The 24,391-nt window shown below is 58.4% G+C and overlaps 1 protein-coding gene across 1 annotated transcript in view; it reads left to right on the forward strand.

Annotated features, from left to right (window-relative positions):
- UBA1 (ubiquitin like modifier activating enzyme 1) overlaps positions 1-24,391 on the forward strand; it is a 52,823-nt gene that overhangs the window by 7,332 nt on the left and 21,100 nt on the right. Inside the window, exons 5-17 of the mRNA XM_033083543.1 lie at positions 681-815; positions 3,376-3,482; positions 4,818-4,908; positions 6,055-6,187; positions 8,619-8,716; positions 10,462-10,608; positions 13,762-13,917; positions 15,023-15,133; positions 15,943-16,023; positions 16,689-16,844; positions 19,395-19,560; positions 22,012-22,208; positions 24,156-24,220. Coding sequence (XP_032939434.1) covers positions 681-815; positions 3,376-3,482; positions 4,818-4,908; positions 6,055-6,187; positions 8,619-8,716; positions 10,462-10,608; positions 13,762-13,917; positions 15,023-15,133; positions 15,943-16,023; positions 16,689-16,844; positions 19,395-19,560; positions 22,012-22,208; positions 24,156-24,220 — 1,643 coding nt within the window. The remainder of the gene's footprint in view (positions 1-680; positions 816-3,375; positions 3,483-4,817; positions 4,909-6,054; positions 6,188-8,618; positions 8,717-10,461; positions 10,609-13,761; positions 13,918-15,022; positions 15,134-15,942; positions 16,024-16,688; positions 16,845-19,394; positions 19,561-22,011; positions 22,209-24,155; positions 24,221-24,391) is intronic.

Raw genomic sequence — 24,391 nt, forward strand, 5'->3', positions numbered from 1 at the left:
TTTTTGGGGGGAGTTTTGGAAGTTTGGGGAATTTTTGTGATTTTTTGGAGGATTGTTTCGTGGTTTTTTTGGGGGGGGGTTGGGGGATTTTTTTTTTTTGGTTTTTTGGGGTAGTTTTGGGGATGTTTGGGGTGTTTTGGAGGGGGAGTTTGGGGTCCTCACCCCCTTCCTCAGTTTTACCTGCGAGAGGAGGACGTGGGGCTGCTCTGGGATTATTTCAGGATTATTTTAGGATAATTTGGGATGATTTTAGGATAATTTGGGATCATTATTTTCAGTTTTACCTGCGGGAGGAGGACGTGGGGCTGTGTTAGGATTATTTTAGGATAATTTAGGATGTTTTTGGAATCGTTATTTTCAGTTTTACCTGCGTGAGGAGGACGTGGGGCTGCTCTGGGATAATTTTAGGATTATTTTAGGATAATTTTGGATGAATTTAGGATAATTTGGGGTTGTTATTTTCACTTTTACCTGCGTGAGGAGGACGTGGGGCTGGGTTAGGATGATTTTAGGATTATTTCAGGATCATTTTGGGTTTATTTAGGATGTTTTTAGGATTATTTTGGGATTATTTTCGGTTTTACCTGCGTGAGGAGGACGTGGGGCTGGGTTAGGATCATTTTAGGATCATTTTGGGTTTATTTAGGATGTTTTTAGGATTATTTTGGGATTATTTGCAGTTTTACCTGCGCGAGGAGGACGTGGGGCGCAGCCGGGCCGAGGCGTCGCTGCCGCGTTTGGCCGAGCTCAATTCCTACGTGGCCGTGAGCAGCACCCGGGAGCCGCTGAGCCAGGAGCTGCTGGGATCCTTCCAGGTAAAACAAACACACCTGGGACAGGTAAAACAAACACACCTGGGACAGGTAAACACACACCTGGGCAGGTAACACACACCTGGGACAGGTACAGCACACCTGGGACAGGTACAGCACACCTGGGACAGGTAACACACACCTGGGGACAGGTAAAACAAACACACCTGGGACAGGTGAGCTCACCTGGGACAGGTAAAACAAACACACCTGGGACAGGTACAGCACACCTGGGACAGGTAACACACACCTGGGACAGGTAACACACACCTGGGACAGGTACAGCACCCGGGAGCCGCTGAGCCAGGAGCTGCTGGGATCCTTCCAGGTAACACACCTGGGCAGGTAACACACACCTGGGACAGGTAACACACACCTGGGACAGGTACAGCTCACCTGGGACAGGTAACACACACCTGGGACAGGTACAGCTCACCTGGGACAGGTAACACACACCTGGGACAGGTACAGCACACCTGGGAGCCGCTGAGCCAGGAGCTGCTGGGATCCTTCCAGGTAAATCACCTGGGCAGGTAACACACACCTGGGGACAGGTAACACACATCTGGGACAGGTAACACAAAGACACCTGGGCAGGTAAACACACCTGGGACAGGTTAAACCCTCGAATGTGCACACCTGTGCACCCTCTGAGCCAGGAGCTGCTGGGCTCCTTCCAGGTGAGCTCACCTGGGCAGGTAAACACACCTGGGACAGGTGAGCTCACCTGGGACAGGTAAAACAAACACACCTGGGGACAAGTACAGCACACTTGGGACAGGTAAAACACACCTGGGACAGGTAAACACACCTGGGACAGGTAAAACAAACACACCTGGGACAGGTAACACACACACCTGGGCAGGTAACACACACCTGGGACAGGTAAAACAAACACAACTGGGACAGGTAACACGCACCTGGGACAGGTACAGCACACCTGGGACAGGTAAAACACTCAGGTGTACTCTCTGAGTCAGGGGCTGCTGGGCTCCTTCCAGGTAACACACCTGGGCAGGTAAAACACACCTGGGACAGGTACAGCACACCTGGGACAGGTAACACACACCTGGGACAGGTAACACACACCTGGGACGGGTAACACACACCTGGGACAGGTAACACACACCTGGGACAGGTACAGCACACCTGGGACAGGTAACACACACCTGGGACAGGTACAGCACACCTGGGACAGGTAAACACACACCTGGGCAGGTAACACACCTGGGACAGGTAAAACAAACACACCTGGGACAGGTAGCACACATCTGGGACAGTTAACACACACCTGGGACAGGTAAAACAAACACACCTGGGCAGGTAAACACACCTGGGACAGGTAAATACACACCTGGGACAGGTAAAACACACCTGGGCAGGTAAACACACCTGGGACAGGTAAAACAAACACACCTGGGACAGGTAACACACTCAGGTGTACTCTCTGAGTCAGGAGCTGCTGGGCTCCTTCCAGGTAAAACACCTGGGCAGGTAAACACACCTGGGACAGATACAGCACAGCTGGGGCAGGTAACACACACCTGGGACAGGTAAAAGACACCTGGGACAGGTACAGCTCACCTGGGACAGGTACAGCTCACCTGGGCAGGTAAACACACCTGGGACAGATTAAACACACCTGGGACAGGTACAGCACACCTGGGACAGGTACAGCACACCTAGGACAGGTAAAATACACCTGGGATTGGTAAAACCCTCAGGTGTGCCCTCTGAGCCAGGAGCTGCTGGGCTCCTTCCAGGTGAACTCACCTGGGACAGGTAAAATATTCAGGTGAGCACACCTGGGATTGGGTGTGCTGCCTCAGACAGGTGTGCACAGCTGGGACAGGTAAAACACTCAGGTGTGCATACCTGGGATTGGGTTTGCCCTCAGGCAGGTGTGAGCCCCTCAGACAGGTGTGTCCACCTGGGGGCCTGGTGCTCCAGGTGACCCAGGTGAGATGCCCAAGAATATCAGGTGAATTGCCCAGGTGGGTGCCCAGGTGAGCCAGGTATCCCAGGTGAGCCAAGTGTGTGCCCAGGTGTCCCAGGTGGGTGCCTGAGTGGGTGCCCAGGTGTGCCAGTGAGGACCCAGGTGACCCAGGGGGGTACCCAGGTATCCCAGGTGTGTCCAGGTATCCCAGGTGAGCACCCAGGTGTGCCCAGGTGAGCACTCAGGTGTGCCCAGGTATCTCAAGTGTCCCAGGTGAGCAGCCAGGTGAGCACTCAGGTGTGTGTTCAGGTATCCCAGGTGAGCACCCAGGTGTGCTCATGTGCTCCAGGTGTGCCCAGGTGAGCACCCAGGTATCCCAGGTGTCCCAAGTGAGCACTCAGGTGCCCCCAGGTGTGCCCAGGTCAGCACTTAGGTGTGCCCAGGTGAGCCAGGTGCCCCAGGTGAGCGCTCAGGTGTGCCCAGGTATCCCAGGTGTGCCCAGGTGCCCCAGGTGAGCATTCAGGTGCCCCAGGTGAGCACTCAGGTGTGCTCAGGTGTCTCAGGTGTGCCCAGGTGAGCACTCAGGTGCTCCCAGGTGCCCCAGGTGAGCCCGGTGCCCTCCCCCAGGTCGTGGTGCTGACCAACTCCCCCCTGGAGGAGCAGCTCTGGGTCGGTGATTTTTGCCACAGCCGCGGCATCAAACTGGTGGTGGCCGACACGCGCGGGCTCTTCGGGTCAGTGCGGGGTCAGGGGTCACTGTGGGGTCACTGTGGGGTCAGGGGTCAGGGGCCGACACGCGCGGGCTCTTCAGGTGAGGAATGGGGTCACCGTGGGGTCACTGCGGGGTCAGGGGTCACTGTGGGGTCAGGGGTCACTGTGGGGTCAGGGGCCGACACGCGCGGGCTCTTCGGGTCAGTGCGGGGTCAGGGGTCACTGCGGGGTCACTGTGGGGTCAGAGGTCACTGCGGGGTCAGGGGTCACTGTGGGGTCAGGGGCCGACGCGCGGGCTCTTCGGGTGAGGAATGGGGTCACTGCGGGGTCACTGCGGGGTCAGGGGTCAGGGGCCGACACGCGCGGGCTCTTCGGGTCAGTGTGGGGTTGGGGTTTGGGGTCAGGGTTTGTGTTTGGGGTCAGGGTTTGGGATTTGGGGTCAGGGTTTGGGGTCTGGGTTTCAGATTTTGGATTTGGGGTCAAGGTTTGGGGTTTGGATTTGGGGTCAGGGTTTGGGAATGGGGTTTGGGAGCAGGATTTGGGGGCTGACACACGCGGGCTCTTTGGGTCTGTGTGGGGTCAGGTTTGGGATTTGGGGTCAGGGTTTGGGGTAGAGATCATTTAGGGTGGGGGTTTGAGATGGATCCCTTTTCAGGTGGGGTTTTTGGGGTGGGTCTTTTTGAGGTGGGGTCATTGGGGTGGGGATTTTGGGGTGAGGATTTTTAGGGTGGATCCTTTTTGGGGTGAGAATTTTATGGGGGCGTCATTTTGGGGTGAGGATTTTTGGGGTGGGGATGTTTTTGGAATGGATCCCTTTTGGGGTGGATCCCTTTGGGATGGATCCTTTTGGGATGGGGATGCTTTTGGGATGAGGATTTTTGGGGTGGATCCTTTTGGGATGGATCCTTTTGGGGTGGATCCCTTTGGGATGGGGATGCTTTTGGGGTGAGGATTTTTGCGGTGGATCCTTTTTGGGATGGATCCTTTTGGGGTGGATCCCTTTGGGATGGATCCTTTTGGGGTGGATCCTTTTGGGGTGGATCCTTTTTGAGGTGGATCCTTTTTGGGGTGGATCCTTTTGGGTGGATCCTTTTGGGGTGGGGATTTTTGGGGTGGGGATTTTTGGCATTGATCCTTTTGGGATTGATCCTTTTGGGATTGATCCTTTCTGGGTGGATCCTTTTGGGGTGGATCCTTTTGGGGTGGATCCCTTTGGGATGGATCCTTTTGGGGTGGATCCCTTTGGGGTGGATCCTTTTTGGGGTGGTTCCTTTTGGGATGGATCCTTTTGGGATGGATCCCTTTGGGGTGGATCCTTTTGGGGTCCCCCAAACCCGCCCCCCACCCCCACCCCACAGGCAGCTGTTCTGTGACTTTGGGGACGACATGGTGGTGACAGACCCCAACGGGGAGCAGCCCCTCAGCGCCATGGTGTCCATGGTCACCAAGGTAGGGGACACAGGGGACAGATCTGGGGGGTCCCCAAAGGTGGGGGGGGACAGGGAAGGGACAGATCTGGGATGTCACCAAGGGAGGGGACACGAGGGGACGGATCTGGGGGGTCCCCAAAGGGGAGGGGGGACAGATCTGGGGTGTCCCCAAAGCCAGGGGGAGACAGATCTGGGGTGTCACCAAGGAGAGGGAACAGATCTGGGGTGTCCCCACATGGGTACCCAGTGGGGTTTTGGGATGTCCTTGTCCCCAGGGCTGTCCTTGTCACCGTCATGTCCCTCCCTGTCCCCTGACTGTGCTCCTTGTCCCCCCCGTGTCCCCTGACCATGCCCCATGTCCCCAGGGCTGTCCTTGTCCCCTTACTGTGTCCCCTGTGTCCCCAAGGCTGTCCTTGTCCCCCGTGTCCTCCCCCCATGTCCCCAGGGCTGTCCTTGTCACCCCCATGTCCCCCCTGTGTCCCCTGACTGTGTCTGTGTCCCCAGGGCTGTCCTTGTTCCCCCTCTGTGTCCCCAGGGCTGTCCTTGTCCCCTGTGTCCCCCCTGTGTCCCCTGACTGTCCCCTGTGTTCCCAGGGCTGTCCTTGTCCCCTGTGTCCCCTGACTGTGCCCTTTGTCCCCTGTGTCCCCGCTGTGTCACTGTGTCCCCTGTGTCCCCAAGGCTGTCCTTGTCCCCCGTGTCCCCTGACTGTGCCCTTTGTCCCCTGTGTCCCCGCTGTGTCACTGTGTCCCCTGTGTCCCCAAGGCTGTCCTTGTCCCCCGTGTCCCCTGACTGTGCCCTTTGTCCCCTGTGTCCTCGCTGTGTCCCCAGGGCTGTCCTTGTCCCCCGTGTCCCCCCACTGTGTCACTGTGTCCCCTGTGTCCCCAAGGCTGTCCTTGTCCCCTGTGTCCCCCCCTGTGTCCCCTGACTGTCCCCTGTGTTCCCAGGGCTGTCCTTGTCCCCTGTGTCCCCCCATGTCCCCAGGGCTGTCCTTGTCCCCCCTGTGTCCCCTGATTATGCCCCTTGTCCCCTGCGTCCCCTGACCATGCCCATGTCCCCAGGGCTGTCCTTGTCCCCTGTGTCCCCACCCCGTGTCCCCCCGTGTCCCCAGGGCTGTCCTTGTCCCCCGTGTCCCCCCGCTGTCCCCTGACCGTTCCCGTGTCCCCAGGGCTGCCCAGGTGAGGTCACCTGTCTGGACGAGGCCCGGCACGGCTTCGAGAGCGGCGACTTCGTCACCTTCACCGAGGTGGAGGGGATGGAGGAGCTCAACAGCTGCGGGCCCGTGGAGATCCGCGTGCTGGGTGAGCACCTGGGGGGGAGGGACACACCTGGGGGACTGATACACCTGGGGGACACACCTGGGGGTGGGACACACCTGGGGGACACACCTGGGGGTGGGACACACCTGGGGAACCTCACTGAGGGGGGCCCATGGAGATCCGCGTGCTGGGTGAGCACCTGGGGGGGGGGGACACACCTGGGGGGTGTGACACACCTGGGGGACACACCTGGGGGGGTGACACACCTGGGGGAACCTTACCTGGGGGGCTGACACACCTGGGGGGGTGACACACCTGGAACTGATACACCTGGGGGGGCCCGTGGAGATCCGCGTGCTGGGTGAGCACCTGGGAGGGTCTGATACACCTGGGGGACACACCTGGGGAAACCTTACCTGGGGGGTTGACGCACCTGAGGGCTTTGATATACCTGGGGGAACTGACACACCTAGGGGGGTCTGATACACCTGGGGGGGCCCGTGGAGATCCTCGTGCTGGGTGAGCACCTGGGGAACTGATACACCTGGGGGAGTGTGACACACCTGGAACTGATACACCTGGGGGAACTGATACACCTGGGGAACACACCTGGAGGGTCTGACACACCTGGGGGAACCTTACCTGAGGGGGTGTGACACACCTGAGGGGGGTGTGACACACCTGGGGAGGCTGACACACCTGGAACTGATACACCTGGGGGGGGCCCATGGAGATCCACGTGCTGGGTGAGCACCTGGGGAGGTGTGACACACCTGGGGGACACACCTGGGGGGGCTGACACACCTGGGGGGAACCTCACCTGGGGGGAACTGATGCACCTGGGGGGGTGTGACACATCTGGGGGGGTGTGACACACCTGGGGTGTCTGACACACCTGGGGGGGGTGTGACACACCTGGGGGACACACCTGGGGGGGTGTGACACACCTGGGGGACACACCTGGGGGGTCTGACACACCTGGAACTGATACACCTGGGGGGTGTGACACACCTGGAACTGATACACCTGGGGGGTGTGACACACCTTGGGGGGCTGATACACCTGGGGGGGATCTGACACACCTGGAACTGATACACCTGGGGGGGCTGACACACCTGGGAACTTCACCTGGGGGGGCTGAGGAGATCCGTGTGCTGGGTGAGCACCTGGGAGGGTCTGACACACCTGGGGGACACACCTGGGGGTGTGTGACACACCTGGAACTGATACACCTGGGGGAACTGATACACCTGGGGAACACACCTGGAGGGTCTGACACACCTGGGGGAACCTTACCTGAGGGGGTGTGACACACCTGAGGGGGGTGTGACACACCTGGGGGGGCCCCTGGGGATGTGACACACCTGGGGGGGCCCCTGGGGATGTGACACACCTGGGGGACACACCTGGGGGGCCTGACACACCTGGGGGACACACCTGGGGGTGTGACACACCTGGGAACCTCACCTGGGGGGGGGGGGTCTGATACACCTGGGGGGTGTAACACACCTGGAACTGATACACCTGGGGGTGTGACACAGCTGGGGAACCTCACCTGTGGGGTGTGACACACCTGGGGGGCCCCTGGGGATGTGACACACCTGGGGGACATACTTGGGGGGCCTGACACACCTGAGGGACACACCCGGGGGGTGTGACACACCTGGGGGAGCCCCTGGGGATGTGACACACCTGGGGGGTATGGCACACCTGGGGGGTATGGCACACCTGGGTTGAACCTCCCCTGAGGGGGTATGACACACCTGGGGGACACACCTGGGGACCTCACCTGGGGGAGCTGACACACCTGGGCCTGTTCTGATGGGACTCTCTGAGGCACCTGGGTCCCTTTTTTGGGATCCCCCACACCCCCGTGTCCCTTTTTGGAGCTTCCCCCCATCCCCCTGTCTGTTTTTGGGGTGTCCCCCCATCTCCCTGTCCCTTTTTGAGGTTTCCACACCTGTGTCCCTTTTTGGGGTGCCACACACACACACCTGGATCCATTTTTGGGGTGTCCCTCACACCCCTGTGTCCATTTTTGGGGTGTCCCCCCCACCATCCTCGTGTTCCTTTTTGGGGTTCCCCCCACCCCTATGTCCCATTTTGAGGTTTCCTACACACCTGGATCCATTTTTGGGGTGTCCCCCCCACCCTTGTGTCCCTTTCTGGGGTTCCCACACACACCTGGATCCATTTTTGGGGTGTCCCCCCCACCTCCTTGTCCCTTTTTGGGGTTCCCCACACCTGTGTCCCTTTTTGGGGTGCCACACACACACCTGGATCCATTTTTGGGGTTCCACCCATCCCTGGATCCATTTTTGGGGTGTCCCCCACACCCTTGTGTCCCTTTTTGGGGTTCCCACACACACCTGGATCCATTTTTGGGGTGTCCCCCCCACCTCCCTGTCCCTTTTTGCGGTGTCCCCTCCCCCGTGTCCCTTCTGGTGGCCCGGTGACACCGCGCTGTCCCCAGGCCCCTACACGTTCAGCATTGGGGACACCAGCACCTACGGGGACTACGTCAGGGGTGGCATCGTCACCCAGGTCAAGATGCCCAAGCACATCCACTTCGTGAGTGGCACTGGGAGCACTGGGAGGGACTGGGAGGGGACTGGGGGACACTGGGAGGGGATTGGGGGACACTGGGAGGGGATTGGGGGACACTGGGAGGGACTGGGAGGAGATTGGGAGGGGATTGAAGGGGACTGGGGGGCACTGGGAGGGGATTGGGAGGGACTAGGAAGGGATTGGGAGGGGATTGAAGGGGACTGGGGGGCACTGGGAGGGGACTGGGGGGCACTGGGAGGAACTGGGAGGGGATTCAGGGACACTGGGAGGGGATTCAGGGACACTGGGAGGGACTGGGAGGGGATTGGGGGACACTGGGAGGGACTGGGAGGGGATTGGGGGACACTGGGAGGGACTGGGAGGGGATTCAGGGACACTGGGAGGGACTGGGAAGGGATTGGGGGACACTGGGAGGGGACTGGGGGGCTACTGGGCTATACTGGCTTATACTGGTCTGTACTGGTTCACACTGAGCTATACTGGTGCATACTGGTTCTTACTGGTCTGTTCTGGTTCACACCAGTGTGTGTACTGGTTTATACCAGTCTGTACTGGTCTATACTGGTCCGTACTGGTTGATGCGGTCCGTACTGGTCTTTACTGGTCCATACTGGTGTATACCGGACCATAGCAGCCTGTACTGGTCTGTACTGGTTCACACTGGTCCGTACTGGTTCATACTCATCTGTACTGATTCGTACTAGTCTGTACTGGTTCATACTGGTGTGTACTGGTCTGTACTGGTCTATACCGGTCTGTACTGGTTCATACTGGTCTGTGCTAGTCCATACTGGCTTACGCTGGTCTGTACCGGTCCGTACTGGTTCATACTGGTCTGTACTGCTTCACACTGGTTCATACTGGTTCATACTGGTCTGTACTGGTCCATACTGGTGTGTACTGGTCTATACTGGTCTGTACCAGTCTGTACTGGTTCATACTGGTCTGTACCAGTTCATACTGGCTTATGTTGGTCTGCACTAGTCTGTACTGGTTCATACTGGTTCGTATTGGTCTGTACTGGTTCATACTGGTGTGTACTGGTCCGTACTGGTCTATACCGGTCTGTACTGGTTCATATTGGTCTGTACTGGTCTATACCGGTCTGTACTGGTTCATACTGGTGTGTACTGGTCTGTACTGGTTCATACTGGTCTGTGCTAGTCCATACTGGCTTACGCTGGTCTGTACCGGTCCATACTGGTTCATACTGGTCTGTACTGGCCTGTACTGGTTCACACTGGTTCATACTGGTGTGTACTGGTCTGTACTGGTCTATACTGGTCTGTACTGGTTCGTGCTGGTCTGTACCAGTCCATACTGGCTTATGCTGGTCTGTACCAGTCTGTACTGGTTCATACTGGTTCGTATTGGTCTGTACTGGTTCATACTGGCGTGTACTGGTCCGTACTGGTCTATACCAGTCTGTACTGGTTCATACTGGTCTGTGCTAGTCCGTACTGGCCTGTACTGGTTCATACTGGTCTGTACTGGTTCATGCTGATTCATACTGGTTCGTACTGGTTCATACTGGTGCGTGTACTGGTCCGTACTGGTCTATACTGGTCTGTACCAGTCTGTACTGGTTCATACTGCTCTGTACTGCTCTGTACTGGTTCATACTGGTCTGTACTGCTCTGTACTGGTTCATACTGGTCTGTACTGGTTCACACTAGTCTGTACTGGTAGATACTGGTCTGTACTGGTTCATACTGGTCCATACTGGTTCACACTGGGTGTCCCCCCAGAAACGGTTGCGGGACGCGCTGGCCGAGCCCGAGATGTTGGTGACGGATTTCGGCAAAGCCGAGAGACCGGCGGTGCTGCACCGGGCGTGGCAGGGCCTGCACCGCTTCCTGCGGCAGCACGGCAGGGCGCCGCGGCCACGGCACCAGGTGGGGACACTGGGGACACCATGGGGACACCATGGGGACATGGGGACAGCAGGGACATTGGGGACAGCGGGGACACCGGGCACGGCAGGGCCTGCACCACTTCCTGTGGCAGCACGGCAGGGCGCCGCGGCCACGGCACCAGGTGGGGACAGTGGGGACATTGAGGACACTGAGGGGACAATGGGGACATGGGGACAGCAGGGGCATTGGGGACAGCAGGGACATTGAGGCATGGCAGGGCCTGCACCGCTTCCTGCGGCAGCACGGGAGAGCACCGCGGCCACGGCACCAGGTGGGGACACCGAGGGGACAGTGGGGACAGCAGGGACATGGGGACACCATGGGGACATTGGGGACAGCAGAGACAATGGGGACATTGGGGACAGCAGGGACACTGGGGACACCGGGCGTTGCAGGGCCTGCACCGCTTCCTGCGGGCAGCACGGCAGGGCACCGCGGCCACGGCACCAGGTGGGGACATTGGGGACACCATGGGGACAGCAGGGACATTGGGGACAGTGGGGATATCAGGGACATTGGGGACATCAGGGACACCGGGCGTGGCAGGGCCTGCACCGCTTCCTGCGGCAGCACGGCAGGGCGCCGCGGCCACGGCACCAGGTGGGGACAATGGGGACATTGGGGACAATGGGGACACCATGGGGACAGCAGGGACATTGGGGACAGCAGGGACATTGGGAATATGGGGACAGCAGGGACATTGGGGACAGCAGAGACATTGGGGCATGGCAGGGCCTGCACCGCTTCCTGCGGCAGCACGGGAGAGCACCGCGGCCACGGCACCAGGTGGGGACACCATGGGGACATTGGGGACAATGGGGACAGCAGGGACATTGGGGACAGCAGGGACATTGGGGACACTGGGCGTGGCAGGGCCTGCACCGCTCCCTGTGGTAGCACGGCAGGGCACCGCGGCCACGGCACCAGGTGGGGACGTTGGGGACACCATGGGGACAATGGGGACAACAGGGACATTGGGGACACTGGGGACACTGGGCATGGCAGGGCCTGCACCGCTTCCTGCGGCAGCACGGCAGGGCGCTGCGGCCACGGCACCAGGTGGGGTCACCGAGGGGACATTGGGGACACCATGGGGACACTGGGGACAGCAGGGACATTGGGGACAGCAGGGACACCGGGCGTGGCAGGGCCTGCGCCGCTTCCTGCGGCAGCACGGCAGGGCGCCGCGGCCACGGCACCAGGTGGGGACATTGGGGACACCATGGGGACAATGAGGACAGTGGGGACATCAGGGACAGTGGGGACATCAGGGATAGTAGGGACATTGGGGACAAAAGGGGACAGAGGGACAATGGCGACATGGGGGGACAGCAGGGACATCAGGGGAACAGTGGGGACACCACAGGGACACTGGGGACAATAGGGGACAGCAGGGACACTGTGGGGACACTGTGGGGACACGTGGGGACAGCAGTGGGACAGACGTTGGGTGTGATGGAGGCCACCACGATCAACCCCATCATGTCACCGTTTGGTGACACTGGGGACATTGAGGGTGTTGGGGACATGGAATGACATGGAGGCCACCATGATGTGGCTCAACGCGATGGCCCTTGGGGACACTGAGGGTGTTGGGGACACTGAGGGTGTTGGGGACATTGGGGACACTGAGGGTGTTGGGGACATTGGGGACACTGAAGGTGTTGGGGACACTGAGAGTGTTGGGGACATTGGGGACCCTGAAGGTGTTGGGGACACTGAGGGTGTTGGGGACATTGGGGACACTGAGGATGTTGGGGACACTGGGGACATTGAAGGTGTTGGGGACATGGAGCGGTCCCCAGCAGAATCTGGGGACATCAGAGGGGTTGGGGGTGGTTGGGGCTTGGAGGGACATTGGGGACACGGTGGCACTGGGTCCTGCGCCAGCAGGGACCCCACCAACCCTGGGGACACTGGTCACCAACCCTGGGGACACTGGTGACATCATTTGGGGGTGTCACAGACCCATGGTGGCCACCAACCCCTTCCCTGCTGCTGCTCGTGTCCCCAGCGCTGTCCCCAACGCCTTGTGCCCTGTCCCCTCAGGGTGACGCGGCCGAGGTGCTGGCCCTGACCCCTGTCCCCTGTCCCCGCTCCTGTCCCCTCAGGGTGACACTGCCGAGGTGCTGGCCCTGACCCCTGTCCCCTGTCCCCGCTCCTGTCCCCTCAGGGTGACACTGCCGAGGTGCTGGCCCTGATCTCACCCTGTCCCTTGTCCCTGTCCCCTCAGGGTGACACGGCTAAGGTGCTGGCCCTGACCTCACCCTGTCCCCTCTCCTGTCCCCTCAGGGTGACACTGCTGAAGTGCTGGCCCTGACCTCACCCTGTCCCTTGTCCCTGTCCCTGTCCCCTCAGGGTGACACCACTGAGGTGCTGGCCCTGACCTCACCCTGTCCCTTGTCCCCTGTCCCCTCAGGGTGACACTGCCGAGGTGCTGGCCCTGACCTCACCCTGTCCTTTGTCCCCTCTCCTGTCCCCTCAGGGTGACACTGCCGAGGTGCTGGCCCTGACCTCTGTCCCTGTCCCTGTCCCCTCAGGGTGACACGGCCGAGGTGCTGGCCCTGACCTCACCCTGTCCCTTGTCCCTGTCCCCTCAGGGTGACGCGGCCGAGGTGCTGGCCCTGTCCTCACCCTGTCCCTGTCCCTTGTCCCCTCAGGGTGACACTGCTGAGGTGCTGGCCCTGACCTCACCCTGTCCCTGTCCCTGTCCCCTCAGGGTGACGCGGCCGAGGTGCTGGCCCTGACCTGTCCCTGTCCCCTCAGGGTGACGCGGCCGAGGTGCTGGCCCTGACCTGTCCCTGTCCCCTCAGGGTGACGTGACCAAGGTGCTGGCCCTGACCTCACCCTGTCCCTTGTCCCTGTCCCCTCAGGGTGACGCGGCCGAGGTGCTGGCCCTGACCTCACCCTGTCCCTTGTCCCTGTCCCTGTCCCCTCAGGGTGACGCGGCCGAGGTGCTGGCCCTGACCTCACCTTGTCCCTTGTCCCTTGTCCTTGTCCCCTCAGGGTGACGCGGCCGAGGTGCTGGCCCTGACCTCACCCTGTCCCTGTCCCTGTCCCCTCAGGGTGACGCGGCCGAGGTGCTGGCCCTGACCTCACCTTGTCCCTTGTCCCTTGTCCTTGTCCCCTCAGGGTGACGCGGCCGAGGTGCTGGCCCTGACCAAGGAGGTGGCGGCGGGGGCCGAGCTGGACGAGGAGCTGGTTCGGGAATTGGCGTTCCAGGCCACCGGAGACCTGGCCCCGGTCAACGCCTTCATCGGCGGCCTGGCCGCGCAGGAGGTCATGAAGGTACCGTGCCAATGTCCCCAAGGCCACCTGGGCCACTGTCCCCGTGTGTCACAGCTGGTCCTGTCTGGGCTACCAGAGTTGGTGTCCCCTGGGGCCACTGCTGTGTCCCTGAGGTGTGAGGTCGTTGTCGTGTCCTTGTCTTGTCCCTCGTGTGTCCCTAGGTGTCCATCCCTGTCCCTGACGTGTCCCCCAGTGTCCTTGTCCTGTCCCTAACATGTCACCTGAGGTCACTTCCTTGTCCTTGTCCTGTCCCTGATGTGTCCCCAGGTGTCCTGTCCTTGTCCCTGATGTGTCCCCAGATGTCCTGTCCTTGTCCCTGATGTGTCCACATGTGTCCTGTCCCTGACATGTCACCTGAGGTCACTTCCTTGTCCTTGTCTTGTCCCTCGTGTGTCCCCAAGTGTCCTGTCCCTGACATGTCTCCCAGTGTCCTTGTCCTGTCCCTGACACGTCACCTGAGGTCATTGTCGTGTCCTTGTCTTGTCCCTCATGTGTCCCCAGGTGTCCTGTCCCTGACATGTCCCCCAGTGTCCTTGTCCTGTCCCTGACATGTCACCTGAGGTCACTTCCTTGTCCTGTTCCTGATGTGTCCCCAGGTGTCCTGTCTTTGTCCCTGATGTGTCCACTTGTGTCCTGTCCCTGACATGTCACCTGAGGTCACTTCCTTGTCCTTGTCTTGTCCCTGGTGTGTCCCCAGGTGTCCCGTCCCTGACGTGTCCCCCAATGTCCTTGTCCTGTCCCTGACATGTCACCCGGAGGTCATTGTCGTGTCCTTGTCTTGTCCCTCATGTGTCCCCAGGTCTCCTGTCCCTGTCCCTGATGTGTCCCCAGGTGTCCTGTCCCTGACGCGTTTCCAGGTCCCTGTCCCTGACATGTCCCCAGGCTGTCCCCTCTCCTTGTCCCTGAAGTGTCCGTGAAATGTCTCCATGTCCCCAGGCTGTCCCTGTCCCTGACATTCGACGGGCTGTCCCTGCCTTGTCCCCATGTCCCTGTCCCTGCCATGTCCCTAACTGTCCCCATCTCAGATGTGTCCCCAGGCTGTCCCTGTCTCAGATGTGTCCCCAGGCTGTCCCTGCCATGTCCCCGACTGTCCCTGTCCCCTCAGGCCGTGTCGGGGAAGTTCACGCCCATCACGCAGTGGCTTTACTTCGACGCGCTCGAGTGTCTGCCCGAGGAGAACCGGGACACGCTGCTGACTGAGGAGCAGTGCCGGCCGGTGAGGGAACATGGGGACATTGGGGACACCTGGGGACATTGGGGAACCGGGACACGCTGCTGACCGAGGAGCAGTGCCGGCCGGTGAGGGGACATGGGGACGTTGGGGACACTGGGGGCATTGGGGACACTGGGGAGCTGTGACACGCTGCTGACCGAGGAGCAGTGCCGGCCGGTGAGGGGACATGGGGACACTGGGGACATTGGGGACATTGGGGACACCTGGGGAACTGTGACACACTGCTGACCGAGGAGCAGTGCCGGCCGGTGAGGGGACATGGGGACATTGGGGATGTTGGGGACACTGGCGACATTGGGGACACATGGTGGGGGCCCAGGGACACTTGAGGGGCTGAGAAACATTCAAGGATCACTGCCAGCTTGCAAGGGGACACTGGGGACATTTGGGGACACCTGGGGGGGCTGGGGATACTTGGGGGTCTGGGGGACACTTGAGAAGCAGTGATGGCTGCTGAGGGGACATTGGGGACACCTGGGGGACACCTGGGACTTTGGGGACAGCTGGGGGACTGGGGGACATGCTTGGCTTAGGGAACACCCCTGGATGTTGGTGACATCTTTGGGGACACCTGTGGGATGGTGACACCCCTGGCTGGTGTCACCTTGGGGACATCATCTGGAAGATTCCTATTGGTCACCGTTTGGGGACAGCAGGGCTCAGGGTGGTCACTCCTTGGGGACATTGCTGTCACCTCCCCACCCGTGGATCCCCGTGGTGGCTCTGCAGCCCCGGGGGTGTCCCCTGGCAGGTGACACAGCCAGGTGACACCGGTGTCACCTCGTCCCCAGCGCAACAGCCGCTACGACGGGCAGATCGCCGTGTTCGGGGCCGAGCTGCAGGCCAAGCTGGGCGCCCAGAAATACTTTGTGGTCAGTGTCCCCAATGTCCCCAACGTCCCCTCCCGTGTCCTTGTCTCTTGTGTTGTCACCTGTTCCTCCAATGTCACCAAATTTCCCTTTGTGGATTTACCAAGTGTCATCTTTCCCACCCCGAGTGTCCCTCAGGTGTCCCCTGGTGTCCTCACGCGTTTCCTGATTGTTCCTTTGTGTCACCTCCATGTCCCCAGCTCTGTTCCAAGTGTCCCAAAGTGTCCCCTCCCCCCCATCCCTTTCCCACCATGTGTCCCCAGCCTGTCAGGCCACCTTGTGATCTGTCCCCACGTGTCCCCACCTTTATCTTCACACGTCCCCACGTGTCCCCAACCCCATGGAGCACCTCCTGCTGTGTCCCCACCTGTCCCCAACCCCTCTGGGCCACCTTGTGCCATGTCCCCTCATGTCCCCTCATGTGCCCAGCTCCCTGGGCCACCTCATGCTTTGTCCTCAACCCCTCTGGGCCACCTTGTGCTCTGTCCCCACCTGTCCCCAACCCTATGGTCGCCCTCATGCCATGTCCCCATCCCTGTGGTCCCCCTCGTGCTATGTCCCCAACCCTGTGGTCCTCCTCATGCTGTGTCCCCACTTGTCCCCACCATCCCCAACCCCGTGGTCGCCCTTGTGCCGTGTCCCCACGTGTCCCCACGTGTCCCTGGCAGGTGGGGGCGGGGGCCATCGGCTGCGAGCTGCTCAAGAACTTTGCCATGGTGGGGCTGGGCTGCGGCCCCGAGGGCAGCGTCACCGTCACCGACATGGACACCATCGAGAAGTCCAACCTCAACCGCCAGTTCCTCTTCCGGCCGTGGGACGTCACGGTGAGCGCTGGCAGTTGGCCAATGTTGGGTTGGCCAATGTTGGGTTGGCCCATGTTGGGTTGGCCCAAGTTGGGTTGGTCAATGTTGGGTTTGTCAACGTTGTGTTCAGCAGTGTTGGGTTGGCCAAAGTTGGGTTGGCCCAAGTTGGATTGGTCAATGTTGGGTTTGTCAACGTTGTGTTGGCCAATGTTGTGTTGGGTTGGCCAACGTTAGGTTGGCTAGCATTGGGTTGGTCAACATTGAGTTTGTCAATGTTGGGTTGGTCAGCATTGGTTGGCCAGTGTTGGGTTGGTAGCATTGGGTTTGTCAATGTTGGGTTGGCCAAAGTTGGATTGGCCAGTGTTGGGTTGGCCAACATTGGGTTGGCTAGCACTGGGTTGGTCAACACAGAGTTGTCAATGTTGGGTTGACCAACATTGGTTGGCCAGTGCTGGGTTGGCAATATTGGGTTTGTCAATGTTGGGTTGGCTAACAGGTTGGCCAAAGTTGGATTGGCCAATGTTGTGTTGGCCGTTGTTGGGTTGGTCAATGTTGGGTTGGCCAGTGTTGGGTTGGTCAACATTGAGTTTGTTGGTATTGAGTTGGCCAAAGTTGGGTTTGTCAGTGTTGGGTTGGCTATGCCGAGTTGAATGTGGGCAGGGAGGGAGGAGTTGGGGGGACAATGAGGGGCAGAGTTTGGGGGGTCTTGAGGGGCAGAGCCAGTGGGGGTTGAGTTGGCCATCCTTAAGATGTTGCCGTAGGATTGGCCAAGGTCAACGGTTGTGCTCAAGGCCAGCAGTTGAGTTTCATAGGCCAACATCAACAATTGAGTTTCATGCTCAAAGCCAATGGTTGAGTTTCTTGGCCAACTCCAACAGTTGAGTTTCTTGGCCAGAGTCAACAATTGAATTTCTTGGCCAACGTTACCAGTTGAGTTTTGTGCTCATTGGAGTTTCTTGGCCAACGTCAACAATCAAGTTTCATGCTCAACATCAATGGTTGAGTTTTTTGGCCAATGTCTCCATTAGAGTTTCTTGGCCAACGTTACCAGCTGAGTTTTGTGCTCAACATCAACGGTTGAGTTTCTTGGCCATTGACATTGGTTGAGTTTCCTGGTTAATATGAATGATTTTTGTGCTCAACGCCAGCGGTTCAGCTTCTTGGCCAACATCAACAGTTGAGTTTTTGATCAGTGTCATTGATTGAATTTCCTGGTTAATATCAATGATTTTTGTGCTCAACGCCACCGGTTGAGTTTCTTGGCCAACATCAACAGTTGAATTTTTTGGTCAACATCAGTGATTGAGTTTTGGTGCTCAACATTAACGGTTGAGTTTTTTGCCAACATCAATGATTGAATCTCCTGCTCAATGCCAATGGTTGAGTTTCTTGGCTAACATAAAAAGTTGAGTTGATTGGCCTACGTCAACAGTTGGGTTTCATGGCCAACATCAACAATTGATTTTCTTGACCAACAGCGTTCAAGTTTCTTGGTCAACATCAACACTTGAGTTTCTTGTCCAACATAATTCAGTTTCTTGGCCAACAACGTTCAAGTTTCTTGGTCAACAACAGTTGAATTTCTCAGCCAATCTCAACACTTGAGTTTTTGGCCAGTGTCATTGATTGAGTTTCCTGGTTAGCATCAATGGTTTTTGTGCTCAACGCCACTGGTTGAGTTTCTTGGCTAATGCCAGCAGTTGAGTTTTTTTGACCAACATCAACAATTGAGTTTCTTGGCCAACGTCAACAGTTGAATTTTTTGGCCAACATCAGTGATTGAGTTTTGGTGCTCAACGTTAACAGTTGAGTTTCTTGCCAACATTAATGACTGAGTCTCCTGCTCAATGCCAACGGTTGTGTTTCTTGACCAACCTCAACAGTTGAGTTTCTTGGCCAACAATGTTTGAGTTTCTTGGTCAGTGTCATTGATTGAGTTTCCTGGTTAATGATTTTGGTGCTCAACGCCACCGGTTGAGTTTCTTGGCCAATGCCAGCAGTTGAGCTTCATGGCCAACATCAACAGTTGAGTTTATTGGTCAACACCAACAGTTGAATTTCTTGGCCAATGGCAACAGTTGAGTTTTATGGCCAACATCAGCAAATGGGTTTCTTGGCCAACATCAATAGTTGAGTTTCTTGGCCAATGTCAACAGTTGAGTTGCCAATCTCAATATTTGAGTTTCTTGGCCAATGTCAACAGTTGAGTTTCTTGGCCAACGTCAACAGTTGAGTTTCTTGGCCAATGCCAGTAGTTGAGTTTTATGGCCAACATCAAAAGTTGAGTTTCTTGGCCAGCACCAACAGTTTTGTTTCTTGGCCAATGTCAACAGTTGAGTTACCAATCTCAATATTTGAGTTTCTTGGCCAATGTCAACAGTTGAGTTTCATGGCCAACATCAAAAGTTGAGTTTCTTGGCCAATGCCAACAGTTGAGTTTCATGGCCAACATCACCCGTTGAGTCTCTTGACCAATGAGTCCGGGATGCACGCTCAGCTCAGGAAAGGGGCGTGGCCTGAGTGGGCGTGTCCCAGGGCGGGGCTCACATCCAGCTGTCCCCCCACACGCAGAAGCTGAAGTCGGAGCGGGCGGCGGCGGCGGCGCGGGAGATGAACCCGGCGCTGCGCGTCAGCAGCCGCACCGACCGCGTGGGCCCCGACACCGAGCGCGTCTACGACGACGACTTCTTCGAGGGGCTGGACGGCGTCGCCAACGCGCTGGACAACGTGGACGCGCGTGAGCGCCGGGCTGGGGGGCGCTGAGACCCTTGGGGGGCTGCCCCATAGACCCTGGGGTGCCCCATAGACCCTGGGGTGCCCCATAGACCCTGGGGTGCCCCATAGACCCTGGGGTGCCCCATTTCAGAAGGTGTTCCATATTTTAGGGTGTCCCATATTTTAGGGTGTCCCATATTTTAGGGTGTCCCATATTTTAGGGTGTTCCATATCTGAGGGTGCCCCATATTTGGGTGCCCCATATTTGAAGATACCCCATATTTTAGGGTGTCCTGTATCTGTGGGTGCCCCATATCTGGGTGCCCCACAGCCCATGAGGGTGCCCCATATTTGGGTGCCCCATATCTGAGGGTACCCTATATCCCCTGAGGTGCCCCATGTTTGAGGGTGCCCCATATTTTAGGGTGCCCTCATATCTGGGTGCCCCATATCTGTGGGTGCCCCATATCTGAGGGTACCCTATAGCCCCTGAGGTGCCCCATGTTTGAGGTGCCCCATATTTGGGTCCCCCATAACTCCTGGGGTACCCCACATCTGGATGCCCCATATTTGGATCCCCATAGCCCTTGGGATGCCCCATTTCAGAAGGTGCCCCATATTTTAGAGTGTTCCATATTTTAGGGTGCCCCATATCTGGGTGCCCCATATTTGGGTGCCCCATATCTGGGTGCCCCATGGCCTTTGGGGTGCCCCATATTTGGGTCTCCAGTAGCTCCTGGGAGTGCCCCATAATTGAAGCTGCCCCATATTTGAGTGTGCCCCATATCTGTGTGCCCCACAGTCTCTGACCCACCCCACAACAGCCCCAGGACCCTTTTGGGGTGCCCCACAGACCCTGACTGACCCCACAACATCCCCAGGACCCTTTTGGGGTTCCCCACACCCCCATAACCCCCCTTTTCCCCCATGGCAGGGCTGTACAAGGTAAAGGGTCCCCTATACCCCCTGGTCATGCCCCACACCCCCTGACTGACCCCACAACATCCCCAGGACCCTTTTGGGGTGCCCCACACCCCTTTGGGGTGCCCCACAGCCCCTGAAACACCCCATAACAGCCCCAGCACCCTTTTGGGGTGCCTCACACCCCCATAACCCCCCCTTTTTCCCCCTGGCAGGGCTGTACATGGACTGGTGCTGTGTTCACTACAGGGTCCCCTATACCCCCTGGTCATTCCCCACACCCCCTGACTGACCCCATAACATTCCCAGGACCCCTTTGGGGTTCCCCACACCCTTTTGGGGTGCCCCACAGCCCCTGACTCACCCCATAACAGCCCCAGGACCCCTATAACCCCCCCTGTTTCCCCTGGCAGGGCTGTACGTGGACCAGTGCTGTGTTCACTATAGGGTCCTCTGCACTCCCTGGTCATGCCCCACACCCCTTTGGGGTACCCCACACCCCCTGACTGACCTCACAACATTTCCAGGACCCTTTAGGGGTTCCCCACACCCCTTTGGGGTGCCCCACACCCCCATAACCCCCCCTGTTTCCCCCTGGCAGGGCTGTACATGGTATAGGGTCCCCTATATCCATCCCCTGGTCATTCCCCACACCCCCTGACTGACCCCATAACAGCCCCAGGACCCTTTAGGGGTTCCCCACACCCCTTTTGGGGTGCCCCACACCCCCATAACCCCCTGTTTTTCCCCCTGGCAGGGCTGTACATGGACTGGCACTGTGTTCACTATAGGGTCCCCTATACCCCCTGGTCATTCCCCACACCCCCTGACTGACCCCATAACATCCCCAGGACCATTTTGGGGTGCCCCACACCCCCTGACTGACCCCACAACATCCCCAGGACCCTTTAGGGGTTCCCCACACCCTTTTGGGGTGCCCCACAGCCCCTTGCTCACCCCATAACCCCCCCATTTCCCCCTGGCAGGGCTGTACATGGACCACCACTGTGTGTATTATAGGGTCCTCTATACCCCCTGGTCATTCCCCACAACCCTTGACTGACCCCATAACATCCCCAGGACCCTTTTGGGGTGCCCCACACCCCTTTTGGGGTGCCCCACACCCCTTTTGGGGTGCCCCACACCCCCATAACCCCGCCTTTTCTCCCCTGGCAGGGCTGTACATGGACTGATGCTGTGTTTGCTATAGGGTCTCCTATACGCCCTGGTCATGCCACACACCCCCTGACTGACCCCACAACATCCCCAGGACCCTTTTGGGGTGCCCCACACCCCCTTGCCTACCCCATAACCCCCTTTTTTGCCCCTGGCAGGGCTGTACATGGACCAGTGCTGCATTTACTACAGGATGTCCTATATCCCCTGGTCATTCCCCACACCCCCTGACTGACCCCATAACAGCCCCAGGACCCTTTTGGGGTGCCCTACAGTCCCTGACACATCCCATAATGGCCCCAGCACCCTTTTGGGGTGCCCCACACCCCTTTGGGGTGCCCCACACCCCCATAACCGCCCGTTTTCCCCCTGGCAGGGCTGTACATGGACCGCCGCTGCGTGTATTACCGGAAGCCGCTGCTGGAGTCGGGCACTTTGGGCACCAAGGGCAACGTGCAGGTGGTGATTCCGTTCCTGAGCGAGTCCTACAGCTCCAGCCAGGACCCCCCCGAGAAGGCCATCCCCATCTGCACCCTGAAAAACTTCCCCAACGCCATCGAGCACACGCTGCAGGTGAGCCTGGGTCAGGGGGGTACCCGGTGTGGGGGCCCAGGTGGGGTTGGGGGGGTTTGGATGGGGTTGGGGGGGGTCTTTGGGGGGTTTGGATGGGGTTGGGGGGTGTTTGGGGGGGCTTAAATGGGGTTGGAGGATGTTTGAGGGGGTTTTTTGGGGGGGTTTAAGTAGGGTTGGGGGGTGTTTGAGGGGGTTTGGGGGGGCTTAAGTGGGGTTGGGGGTGTTTAAAGGGGGGTTTTAGAGGGGTTTAAATGGGGTTGGGGGGCTTTAAATGGGGTTGGGGGGTGTTTGAGGGGATTTGGGGGGGTTAAATGGGGTTGGGGGTGTTTGGGGGGGGGGTTAAATGGGGTTGGGGGGTGTTTGAGGGGATTTAAATGGGGTTGGGGGTTGTTTAAGAGGGTTTGGGGGGGTTTAAATTGGGGTTGGGGGGTGTTTGAGGGGATTTAAATGGGATTGAGGGGTGTTTAAAGGAGGGTTATAGAGGAGTTTAAATGGGGTTGGGGGGCTTTAAATGGGGTTGGGAGGTGTTTGAGGGAATTTGGGGGGGTTAAATGGGTTGGGGGTATTTGGGGGGGGTTTAAATGGGGTTGGGGGTGTTTGGGGGGGTTTAAATGGGCTTGGGGGGTGTTTGAGTGGATTTAAATGGGATTGAGGGGTGTTTAAAGGGGGGTTTTAGAGGGGTTTAAATGGGGTTGGGGGGTTTAAATGGGGTTGGGGGGTGTTTGAGGGGGTTTAAAATGGAGTTGGGGGATGTGTGAGGGGATTTGCGGGGGTTAAAATGGGGTTGGGGGTTTTTGAGGGGGTTTAAATGGGGTTGGAGGATGTTTGAGGGGGTTTTTTGGGGGTGTTAAATGGGGTTGGGGGTTGTTTGAGGGGATTTAAATGGGATTGGGGGGTGTTTGAGGGGGTTTAAATGGGTTTGGGGGGTGTTTGAGGAGAGTTAAAATAGGGTTGGGGGGTGTTTGAGGGGGGTTTTAGAGGGGTTTAAATGGAGTTGGGGGGTTAAATGGGGTTGGGGGGTGTTTGAGGGGGTTGGAGGATGTTTGAGGAGGTTTTGGGGGGGTTTAAGTAGGGTTCGGGGTGTTTGAGGGGGTTTGGGGGGGCTTAAATGGGATTGGGGGTGTTTAAAGGGGGGTTTTAGAGGGGTTTAAATGGGGTTGGGGGGATTAAATGGGGGTTGGGGGGTGTTTGAGGGGCGTTAAAATGGGGTTGGGGGGTTGTTTAAAGGGGGGTTTTAGAGGGGTTTAAATGGGGTTGGGGGGGTTAAATGGGGGTTGGGGGGTGTTTGGGGGGGTTTAAATGAGGTTGGAGGATGTTTGAGGGGGTTTTTTGGAGGGTGTTAAATGGGGTTGGGGGGTGTTTTTGAAGGGGTTTAAATGGGGCTGGGGGGTGTTTGAGGGGGTTTAAATGGGGTTGGGGGGTGTTTGAGGGAGTTTTCTGGGTTTAAAATGGAGTTGGGGGTGTTTGAGGGGGTTTAAATTGGGTTTAGGGGGTGTTTGAGGGGGTTTAAAATGGGGTTGGGGGGTGTTTGAGGGGTTCTGGAGAGCACAGAGAGCTTGATTTGGGGGATCCCAGATTCTGGCTTTCCTGGTTTTGGGGACCCAGGGTTCTGGGCTTGTGGTTTGGGGGGTTCTGGACACCAGGTTCCCTGGTTTGGGGGGGGTTCTGGGTTCTGGTTTGGGGGGTTCCAAACACTGGAGTTGTGTTTCTGGGGCATCCTGGACGCTGGGGTCCCGTTTTTGGGGTGCCCCTGCACCCTGCAGCCCCATTTTTGGGGGGATCCATGACCCTGCAGCCCCATTTTGGGGTACCCCTGCACTCTGCAGTCCCATTTTGGGAGAACTTTAGACCCTGCAGTCCCATTTTGGGGTGTCCCATGACCCTGCAGCCCCATTTTTGGGGTCCCCCCTGGTGCCACCCCCCCAGTGACCCCCCCCTCATTTGCAGTGGGCCCGTGACGAGTTCGAGGGGCTCTTCAAGCAGCCGGCCGAGAACGTGAACCAGTACCTGATGTGAGTGTGGGGGAGGGCCCCCCAAAATCCCAGAGACCCCCCCCCAAAATCCCAGAGACACCCCCCCAAAATCCCAGAGACCCATCCCCAAAATCCCAGAGACCCCCCCCCAAATCCCAGAGACCCCCCCAGGGGACCCCCAAGTTCCTGGAGTAGAGCCTTCACCCCCTG

Source organism: Catharus ustulatus, chromosome 32, assembly GCF_009819885.2.
Source record: "Catharus ustulatus isolate bCatUst1 chromosome 32, bCatUst1.pri.v2, whole genome shotgun sequence".
In the NCBI taxonomy this organism is placed as follows: Eukaryota; Metazoa; Chordata; class Aves; order Passeriformes; family Turdidae; genus Catharus; species Catharus ustulatus.